This window comes from Sphaeroforma arctica (assembly GCF_001186125.1).
Source record: "Sphaeroforma arctica JP610 unplaced genomic scaffold supercont1.1754, whole genome shotgun sequence".
In the NCBI taxonomy this organism is placed as follows: domain Eukaryota; class Ichthyosporea; order Ichthyophonida; genus Sphaeroforma; species Sphaeroforma arctica.
In genome coordinates, this window is record NW_014038804.1 from 1 (window position 1) to 11,532 (window position 11,532).

The following is an 11,532-nucleotide window of genomic DNA, read 5'->3' on the forward strand; positions in this document are numbered from 1 at the left end:
GTGTGTGTATGTGTGTGTGTATGTGTGTGTATGTGTGTGTGTATGTGTGTGTGTGTGTGACTATATACTTAGTACATATATACATATATATATATATATATATTGTGTATATATTAATGTGTGTGTGTGTGTGTGTGTGTGTGCTGTTTATATTGATTCTTTTCGTTCTTATACGTATATACCCACTACAGGCCGTGCCTTCAGGATTAGATGGGAAGGACCTCCCCTACATAGTGCTCTAGAGCCAAGATCAATCGACTGGAAATGGCTAGAATCTGATACAGTTGAACAGCATGGATTAGTATCAACAATTGACCAAATGGCGAGTGACCCAGGCAGAAAAGCGTGGGAGCAGTTATGGTTGGGTCAGAACTTATCGGACTATAATCGAGAGTCTCGCACCGTGCAAATCCAAATTAATCGGGACCAACTATTCCGCCTATTTCAAAACCCACACTATCGCGATACACTATAGTATGGGTCTGCGTGTGGACAGTGCGTTTGGTTGTGCAGTGGACTATTTGTTCCGTATACATCCGGACGTAATCCAAGACCACGTTCAAGTATGGCAGCGGGTGTCAGAGCTGGCTGATCCCGTGGCTTTGTTTCGCCATAAACCTTTCGCAGGGCATCCACGCCAGCGCACGAGGTATATATATATATATATATATATATATATATATATTTATATATATATCCAGCACGTGTGCGAGTGACAAATAACCTGCATTCAAAACAGACACACTAGACAGAGAGGCTCTTGGAAATCACTTGCATATTAATAGATCACGGATGGCTCGCACTGATATGCAGCACAAGGAATGCGCCCTCAGTCCACTGCACAATGTCTTTGGTAGAAGTCACTTCTTTCTGATGCACTGGATATGTATATGTTCGTCCTGTGACTCATCTATCTGTATATATCCCCTGTGTTCACACATGTACACCTTCAGGCAGTCATTGGCATTCACTTCTTTCTGATGCTCTGGATATATATATGTTCGTCCTGTGACTCATCTATCTGTGTATATCCCCTGTGTTCACACATGTACACCTTCAGGCAGTCATTGGCATTCAGATCCGATTCCACGACGATGTGATGATCGGCCGGCGCGCGTGCGACAGCGCAGAAAACATGGACTTCGCTCGCCAATACCTGGACTGCGGACAACAACTACAGGCTCAGCTGCACAAGCACCACAACGTGACCGCCAAACTCTTCCTGATCACCAACTGCATGCCGGTTAAAGTAGCGTGGGTGGCTGACATGGGCAACGGCATCATCACAGACAACAGCTTCAGACCGCGTCATACACTGCGCCTGCACGACGATGAAACCCAGGAGCTCCGGAATACCATCAGCGACATGTGGCAGTATGGTCTGTGTGACCTGTTTGTCAGGGCAGAGGGCAGCCAGTTCGGCAAGACGGGTGCCCTTCTGTCCCTTTCACTGTACTCGACCTGGTTGCTGCAGTCCTGGGATCCTAAGCCACGGCCGGAGGCTCCCAAGTGTACACTGGACAACTACACTCCGTTCTCTGTACTCGCCACACAGCACGTGGACTACTGATGAGTGCACGGCGTCAGCGTTAAATGTGCTTGATCGGACGATTGTCGCATCGTCAGGCGTCACGTACAACACAGAGGTTGCTGCTATCTACGAGTGCACGGTTTACGTGTGCTTCGTATAGGACCAGTGTGCTGGTATGAACGTACCACATAAAGCACTTGCCGTTCAGCAATTTGGGGCTTAAAAAGTCCCGGACACTTTGCTCGTCCTGCTCACTCAGCGCAGGTGCATGCGACGCGCTTGAATATATGATCGCACGTTGTACAGGGGACTTGTGTGCACTGAGCGAACGTTGCTAGAATCTCATAGCACCTTCCAGAATGGCACACGTCCGTGTGGATGAATATGCATACAGACAACACTTGATATGAGTGCATAATACTGATCAGTGCTTTAGTACGGGCTAGTTCAACCGCTTTGAAGTAACTGCATGCTGCATGCACACTACGAGCTACCATACACACACACGTGCATTTGCCACATGACCACAGACGCGCACACGCGCTCCTATCTATGGGTCTTCTGGGAGTGTAGAAAACAAGCCTCGCCTGTTTACACGCCTATATCATGTGCATAAGTACATTCAACCTATGTACATCGCATTGCATGCCACCGCCGGTGTTTGGCGAAATATATGCGTGGCGTATGGCGTAACCGCTCGATGGCGCGTCTACGAGTACCTATCCTGCTGACCTATATACGGGATGACGCAGATGCCAATAGCAATGAGCACACATGGTTGATATGCACTGGCCAAGCACACCCGCCCACGCCTCTCAAAAGCACTCCTCTGCGCGGTCCACGACCACGTGCAATTTGCACTCAAGAACACACGCGCTATAAACAGCAAGTGCAAAGCTAAACACTGTCTATGTAGGCACGAATTCCGCAGCAGTGCCTGTGAGTGATGTGATCACCCTGGGCCTTTGGCTGCATGGTCGTATACCTCACAGCACAACTCATAAATGTCAATCGTAAGAGAGAAGTTGTCAAGACCGTTGCGCGACCGTGGGCGTGTGCGGAGGGGTGTTGTCGTTTCGGCAAACATTCAATCGCGACCCCGGTTCCGGGATTTGTTTGCATACGAACACTGAGAGTGATGAAGTAGACAAGTAACTTCGACTAGCCGCAATAGAAATAGAAATGCTGAGAGTAATGAAGTCCGACGCGAGTGGTGAGTGGGTGAAAAAAACTATTGGCGTGGATTCTATGCAGGTGGCCCGACAACGGATTTACTATCAGCACTTTGAGAGGAGTGCTAAATTGATTGCATGCTAAATGAAAGCAGCAACCAATGGTATGTCCAGCAATACTGTGTACTCAACCTCGCAACATGAGCGTATGTGTTTGTGTTTTCGGAGAATCTGAGTGTAGGTAATTGTATTGTCGGAACATGGATGACGACAAAGGCCAATTCTCCAAATGCAGACTATGCGTAAATGAGTGTGTCAACACACAGGAAGTGATAGCTGTGGGTAGATTGCCGGTATACGATAGTGAAGTGTTGGACTGCAGGTTCCTACGGTTCGAGACACACAGCTTGGACATTCCATACCAGGGCGCTTACTGCATATGTGGTTGGTGCAGAGACTACAAGTTTTTGATTTTCGCAAAGGTATAAAACCTCATTTGAATTCAGGAGACAGGGATATGTAAGTAACGCGTAAAAATTTCAAACAAACAAAAATTGAAAAATGAAACGCATATTTCCCACATTTTATGACCATATTAAATGCTGATTGGTGCCAATAGTGTGTACCATCTCACGGTACAGGTGACTGCTTGGGGGGGGATGGGGTCGACAAACGGATTCAGCTTTGAGTCGTTATAGGCCTATTTGTTGTTTACGCTAGTTCGTGTTTAGTTTAGACCCCCGCGTTAAACCATGCGTGTACTCCAATAAGGTTTAGTGTACATTCACCACATCAATAGCATGCGCTCGTGAATATCCATAGGTTGACCAACAAAGCTTTTGTACTTCACGACCCCTTTGCAAGACTCCTCTAGCCACACATGTTAGTCGTGCACCTTTTATCCCGTCTCCTGCAGTGTCCGCAGCCATTGCCAGACCGTCTCGTTTTCGATCCTGACACCACCCCCCTGCACATTCACACCATCCATGGCCATTCCATGTCTTTCAAGGGCCAAACATATGGCCTGTTTCAATACAGGTTTACCGGTTCGTGTCCTAGAACCCCCGGTGATGAGTTCTATATCCTCCCCTTTCTCCCGAAGGCTGTGCATGAGAGCAGTCATTGTGCTTTCTACATAGCGGTCGTGTGCATTCCGCCAATCCTCATACTCGGCTATTGTCAGATCAATCGCTGTAGATACTGTGCTATCATTCCTGTATAATTGTCCATCGTCACCTGACTGTATGGGCTTCTCTAGGGTTGGAGTGTCGCTACGTGCAAATTGTTCATTCCACCAGGCGTGATCACGGTCCCTGTAGCCCTCCAGTGCACTCGTGGCAATGCTTTTCAGCAACAGCCCAGTGTAAACCAACGCTTGTTGGCCAGACAAGTAGTGGTAGTCGAAATGGTTTGGTTTAGCGTGTGTGGGGTAAATTCGCTCGTCGAACGCTTGCATAAGTATACTCTCGCACAGCAACACTCGGTCTCCCTTATCCGGGCGGTACCATGCGCCTATGATTGACTTGTAGAACTGAGACGCACTACTGTGCTTGCCCACGGCGAAGCGGAAGACTCGCAACGCCGCCCGCTTCGCGCGCACGTTGTCATGTTGATGTTGCGCAGGTGCGTGTTGTGGTACGTCGGTCAGCTGTATGGCGTGTGTATCATCTAATCGTGTGGGTATATCCTGTGGTTTAAGGTTATCCTTGGCCGCAATGGTCGCGGGGGTCTCTAATTGGGGCTCCCTCACCGAATTAGTAGCATGGATTGGTGCCATGTCAGGGCCTGCCTGTGTATCTGCACGTACGTCCGTGACTGAAGTGTGTGTCTGGGAGGGGGAATGCTTCAGCTTAGCATACTTGAGTCCCTCCACGGGGATCTGCAAATCATACTTTCCGAACATATAGGGATTGCCACCCAGTGTATTGATAAGGGAATCGTACAAGACTACGGGAAAGGTTGTCCGCTTTGCCCGGCTGAGTATGTGGTCCGCAAATCTTTCGGCCACATGCATATCCTCGCATGTTTTGCACAGCTGAAACAGCCGCGTGTACATGGTTTGTGAGGGATTGAGTTTGAGTGCCTTCATGTCATCAAGCAATGCCACCGACTTGTGCAGTTCATTCTGGGCCGCGTACTCGTTGAACAACTCTTTGTATAAGCGGCGCATGCTACCGGTACCTAATTGGGCGACAATGCTATCTGAATTCACAGCCCTGTCCGATGATGCAGAGGTGTGCGTGTCTGTAACTCCCTCCATTGAACCACCGACAGCTGTGCTGGTGTCGCTAGTACCACTGACTATGGTATCATCAGGACCACTGTGCACACCCAATGCTCGATCGCACAAACCGCGCAGATACGGCATGAACTCATCCAAACGATGCGCTTGAGCGAACGATTTGATAAGAACACTGCAGGTCTCGATGGTGGGTGCGATGTATGTGACCCCGTCCCCTCTCCCACCCAAGCCTATGCGGCTGTCCTCCCGTGTGTGCGCACGTGTAGCTACATCCAACACATCTTTGCAGTAGTCCAACGAACACATCGATTGGTTGGCCGTGTGCAGCACACTGTTGTACGTGAGTTGATCTGTGCGTATGCCCAAGCGGTTCATCTCCTCGTACAAGCCGAGGGCTCGGTCATATTCGCCCGTCTTGGCGCACAGGCGAATGGCTCGTCCGTAGTGTAAGCCTGTGCGTCCGTGCTGAGGAATGAGCTGCAAAACAGCCTCGCCATCTCCCGCCAGCAGCAGTTGCTCACACACATACAACGAGATATCGTACGCTGCAACCACCCACGACGGCAGCTCCAGCCTGGTCTGGGTGGGGTCGTATGCACGCGGCATGTCGGCATCTGTGAACACTGTGGGTATGCTCTGCATTAGTGGTGTTATGAATGTCGTCTCTCCGCTGGGATGTGCACGTGGTGGTGCACCGTCAATACTAGACCCGCCAGCAAGCTCGTCCGCCAAATCCATGCCTTTGCTTAATTTGGCCAGGACGCTATACAACAGGCGCTTCCTCGCGTCGCTGCCATTCTGCATCGCGCCCGCGGCGCTTCGCAAATGGTTTTTGGACTTCAACACGCTATCCAACAGCCACATTGTCTCGCTCGTGCGGCCACTGCGCACGGTACTGTAGAGTGCTGTGGTGAGGATGTGTGGCGTGGGCAGCACCCCATCGGCTACCATGGCCTTGGTCAGATCCAGCAACCCCTGCCATCGCGCACTTGCGCGGTCGTATAAGTGGGGTGGGGGGTGTGTCTGCGAGCCGTCCTCTGTATGAGATGCACCTGCACCACCCCCGCGTACCGTTCGCATCAGCGCATCCATCCTCTGCGCGTTGGTTTCTTTCACGGAGAGATTGGGTTCTGCAGCTTCTTTCGCCATATCCCTTCGTTGCCGCAGGCCCTGCCCGCCTTGCCTGTGCCTGGAGCCTATAGGCCCAGTCTTAAATTGCGCCCCCAACGCCGCTGACTGCATCGCTAGCGTATCCGCCTTAAACGCGCTGTTGGTGGCCATGAGATAATAGCACAGATTCTGCCGCTGCTCGTGCGTGCCTGCGTGTGCAAACATCTCCACTAAACCCTTAATGCCCGTGACGTCCGTCTGCTGCGCCTCCGCAATACTCCCCACACTCTGATCCAGCAAGCGCAGCTGATGCAACAAGCGCGACGCAATGGCCATCACCCCACGCGCATGCTCGTTGTCCCGTCGTGGCACATTGCCACACGCCATCAGTAGGTAGTGCATGGTGGTGTTGCCCAGCTCACTGTTGCGCAACGCCGCAGCACTTGGTCTGCCACCGAGGTCTAGTCTTGTCGTGTCGCTCCCGTTTGGTGCTGTATCGGACTCCTTCAGCACCCCACCTACTTTCGTAGACTCCTGTGCAGCGTGCAGAAAGCCCTCGCGCTGCATGCCGCTCTCGAAGACCTCGAATGCGTTGAGCACGTCCTGAAACGCCGCATGTTTCCAACATACTTTGGTTGTGTCGAGTAGCATCTGTGTGTGGTCCAGCGCAACCAAAGTCTCTCGGTTGATATCCAGCTTGTTGCTGATGTATTGGGAGGCCTGTTCCGGTAGCTTCGACGAATAAAATGCATCCAGTAACGTATACCGCGGCATGAGTGCACGGCTGGCCCTCGGGCTACTGAGTAGCAAGCGCAGCGCAGTTATGCGCGACCAGTGCTTCTGCCGCTGTAGTATATCGAACAACCCCTCGATGTCCACGCGCCTGAGATCGCTTATGCGGACGGTGTGAATTTGGCTCGCTACCGGAACGCCCATCATACGCCAAGCCTGTTCCGACGTTGCACATGACTCCAGTGCCTGTGCCAGTCTTTTGGTTTCTTCAATGAGCCTTGCCACACCACTGTATTCATGCATGGACGCATCCACCAGCAATTGTAAAACACGCACACGCGACGCGGTGTTCTTCATTGTCGCTGTATCTGCCTGTGTGCCTGATGCCACCCCCGCAGCCATGGAAGGAAGAATCACGTGGTACAAATCGTCCGCACGAGCATCCGTAATCCCATCAGCGAGAAGCAGCGCAGCCTTCATTTGATGGTCTGTAGCTGCCGGTCTGATATGTATCTTGTCGTACTGGCGTGTGCGCAGTAGCACGTTGATAGGGGCCAATTTCTCTGCCTCCGTGAGACGTCTCTGTCTGTGCTCACCATGTGTCGCCTGCACACCCGGGAGATGCCCTACACCCCGATCGTTCGGCGTTGCACCCATACCCGTGTATGGACTCCCCACCGGCACTCGCTGCTGGAAGGCCTGTGCATATACGGCCACCAAATGCGAAAGCTTACCCGCGCGTCTGTACGCTGTGACGACGTTCCCCGCAAAGTAGGTATTCTGCATGTTGCTCAGACTCCAGATCGACCTGCCCTTCCCTCCCAGCTGCTTCTGCATGTCGGCGACAATGCGCAGTGCATCCTCGAATCTCTCGGCCTGTGTGCACGCCAACACCGCATGATGCTGCGCGGCAGCCAACACCTTCTGCGCCTGGATATGCGAGTAGTTAACTCCCGCATGCAAAGAGTTGAGCAGCCGTACATGCTGCACCAGACCGAGGGCTTCCTCCCACTTTCCCAGTTGGCCAAGCATACTGGCCGTGAAGTTGATGCAATAGTGGTGGCACTCAAGCGCCTTACCACACAACATAGCCACTTCACGGGCTTTTCCCGAAGTAGGCGCCGGTAGGCCGTTCTTGTGGGCATCGCTGAGGTTGCGAGTATGGGCTTGTCCGTTTGCGCCGAGTGGCTGTTCTCGTTCGACTTCGTTCTCCGAACGTAGACGGACAGGCACGGTGGCTAATATCCGTGCTTGCTCGTGCACCCGCTCCAGATTGCTATGCCATGTGTGTCTGGAGCTCCTGTTGATTGCCGTCTGCAACGCGCGTTTGGTAGCGTCCAGATACTGCTCAGTATCACCAAACCGCACGTACTTCTTCCCTCGGCTGTCTAGCACTCCCCAGCCGTAAGCCTTTCGTCCGTACACATGTGCGACTTTCTCCTCCAACACCGCGGGCAGCTTATGGCCCTTTTGCTTGCAATACTGGGCAAACAACACATCCACCATGTAGTACTCGTTGTGCTGCAGATACGTATTCAATGCTTGGCTATACGCTGCGTCTCTCTCGTGCTGGAAGATGCGTTCAGCCACGAGTTCCTCCCCAGAAACCCCGGGTACAGGCCGCAACTCTTGCATATGCGCCATCAGAGCCACCACGTGGGCGTCCAGCGATATCCCACGCTCACTGAATGCACTGCATACGCTGTTAATGGTTTGCGGTAGGACGGGCACGTCTCGCAGGTGCATGTCTTCCAACGTCTTCAGCAGATCGGACACTCGCGTGGGCTTGGCGTTTGCGATGGCCACCACAAGTGAGTGATACATGTTGTTCGTAGGCGCCAGGCCTCTCTTTTCGCATATGTCCATGGCGGATGAAACGGCTTCATGATCGCCATGGTGGGCTAGTGCGTCCAGTATGGGATGGAGCGTGCCTGGTTTCAGCGGCAGATGCTCACTCTCAAACAACTTCAGCATATATTTCGTGCTCTGGCTCCCCGCCTGGCCATGTCTGTAGTCCCATAGAATGTGCTTCAGGTAATGCCGTGTCCAGAACGCCACAATACCCTCCGCACTCGTGTCAGGCACAAGCGTTGCCTCGGCGACGGAACTTGACTGCTTAGCCAGCTGTGAGACGAGCGCCGATGCACCTGTGTGTGTTTGTGCGTGTACGCGCACACGTGGATTCTTGTCCTTGGCATGTTTAGCCGCCGTATCGTCTATCTGTTCCAGCATGTCTAGGGCTACTGTGTACTGGCGCATTCCCACATGGGCCATGGCCACTATCTCCAGCGTTGTGCTGTTGGGTTCTAAGCGCATGCGTTTGACCTCCTGATATAGCTGCAGGGTGCGCGCAAACCCCTTCGCCCCTAAAACCGGGCCTGCAGCGCTAACAGCTTGCACTTCGGTACTATTTGCCTTAGCCTCAAACTTGCGTACCAGCATTTTCAATCTCTCATCTGGAACCCAGCCAATGACCTCCGACTTGGCGATCTTGTACACCTCCAGAGGCGGAAGTGGGTCAAAGGCAACCTCATCCAGCCTCAGCTGCTCCCTAAGCTTGACATTATACGTGTACAGCGACGGCATAATCCCCGCAGACTTCATACTCCGTGTGATAGCCGCAGCGTACATCTGGCTCCCATTGATGTAGCACAACTGCAGCGCCGTATTGAGCACCAGGGGGTCGTTCATAAGCACATCCACATGATGTACATCCACTCTAGTCAGCCCCAGGCTTCCGGCTTTCTCACGCTCTCCCGTGGTTTTGATGTTCAACAGCCGTCTCATATCGTCAACGGATTTGTTGGGTTGGTCGGTGTTTGTATTTCTTGTACTGGTGTCAAGTGTGGCCGTCGATGCCTCCAGCCTCGCCGCGCGTTCCCAAGGATCACTCTTCAGCGCAGCCGCCATATCAGACAATAAAACAGGAATGTTTATGCTCTTCTGCCCCTCGCACGCACGCAGCATAGACACCACCCGCGCAGGTGTCATGGTCATCCTCTCCTCCGCCAGCTCACGTACTCGCTCCATGGCCCGTTTCGTGTGCCCGTGCTGTAGCAGCACCTGCACAACCATTTCGTACACGTGGTAGGCACTCTCCCTACCCACCATGCATTGCTGCCGTGCAATGGGAGCTGCTTTCTCCAATCGTTGGTACTCCGTGAACAGCGCTTCGGCATCATCTGGCCTGCCCAGTTGTCCGTACACATACATGAGAGACCTGTACGCCTCCAGTGACACTACCAACCCCTGCGAGGCCATGTCTGCCCGCAGCGCGTTCGCTGTACTAACGTCTCCAGCTAAGCTCAGGGCACACACAGCGCTGTTGTACACGTTGTTTGTGACCGACCTAGACCACCCTTGTGGATCAAACATGGGGTGCAATTGAGCCAGAGCCAACTCCTCGCGGCGGTGTGGCAGCTGACTACTAGATACTATCTGGCTTTGTAGTAAATGCTGTATGCCAGCAGTATCCTTACGCTTCCCGTATAAGCGTATCGCCAGGTCATACGTGGAAACCCTGAATAGTTATTTAGTTAAAATTGTAGCAAAAACCATGAGTATAAGATCTATGGATGCATAAGTGGTTTAGAACGCTCACCAATAAACTCAACATAAGGCAACAAAGTAAGTGCCAAAAAACTGCATAGCTGTAGATTGTTTGACTGTATAATCATGTCCTCAGCGAACGGCACAGTAAAAGGCTCATAGCTGTTGATTGTTCGTGACTGCATGGTCAATACACATACGTATGTCCTCACAAGCGAACGGCACAATAAAAGTTACGAGTCGAATGGCGACTTAAACGAAGCAATAATAACTCAAAATCTAAGATCACGCGCAAACTTCTGATATTATTTTTGTCATGTAAATGCACTCGACTGTTATAATCACAGTATAGAGACAACGAGCAAAATAAATGGTAACGAAAGCTCTTCCTATGTTGGTGTACACTTACAAATATACGCCATGCACGAATAGAACTCGCACAACACAGATGATCGCGTTAACGTATTGCGCATATCACCATCCATTTGCCAACCAAAAACGCATTCAATAACAGCACGCAACAGAGTGTTTGCAGTAGGTACGATCTAGTTCAACTGTACTGCCGAGTCTGACAAAGGTGCGCAGGCAGGTGAACATCGTGCTTGTACTTCTCGTTGTATCTTATGGGGCATGCCAGATTGTGTCCGCATAAACTGAACGCAACCGCATGAACCGTAATACACATGCATATGCATGTACACACAGAATCATCTATACAAACAGACAATAGTGTAGATACGCAGGCCCAGGTACTGGCAACCGGTGCAGGATCATTAAATTTTGCAACTACGGAGATACTCGTACACACTCTGTTGTGAACATTCAGACCACACAAGCGTTCCAACCTCGATAGTCAGGTGTTAGGTTGATTAAAAGTCGTGATGAAGACATCGAGCACCTTAATCAAAGTCTTGATTTAGACATCGAGCACCTTAATTAAAGCCGTGATATAGACATCGAGCACCATAATTGAAGTCTTGATACAGACATCGAGCACCCCAATTAAAGTCTTGATATAAACATCGAGCACCTTAATTAAAGTCTTGATAGACATCGAGCACCTTAATTGAAGTCGTGATAGAGACATCGAGCACATTAATTAAAGTCTTGATATGGACATCGAGCACCTTAATTAAAGTCGTGATATAGACATCGAGCACCTGAATTAAAGTTTTGAAATAGACATCGAGCACCTT

The 11,532-nt window shown here is 51.3% G+C and overlaps 2 protein-coding genes across 2 annotated transcripts; one reads left to right on the forward strand and one right to left on the reverse strand.

Moving 5' to 3' along the window:
* Window positions 1-1,060: 1,060 nt before the first annotated feature.
* SARC_11556 (hypothetical protein) lies at window positions 1,061-1,629 on the forward strand (the record flags this gene model as incomplete). Its single annotated transcript, XM_014294354.1, has 1 exon — window positions 1,061-1,629. A coding segment is annotated over one exon (510 nt), but the record flags the coding sequence as incomplete, so codon positions are not given.
* A 1,647-nt stretch (window positions 1,630-3,276) lies between these two features.
* Window positions 3,277-10,216, reverse strand: SARC_11557 (hypothetical protein). Its single transcript, XM_014294355.1, has one exon. It carries the CDS (start codon window positions 10,160-10,162, stop codon window positions 3,602-3,604), a length of 6,561 nt encoding a protein of 2,186 aa, XP_014149830.1. The 5' UTR covers window positions 10,163-10,216; the 3' UTR covers window positions 3,277-3,601.
* Window positions 10,217-11,532: the final 1,316 nt, after the last annotated feature.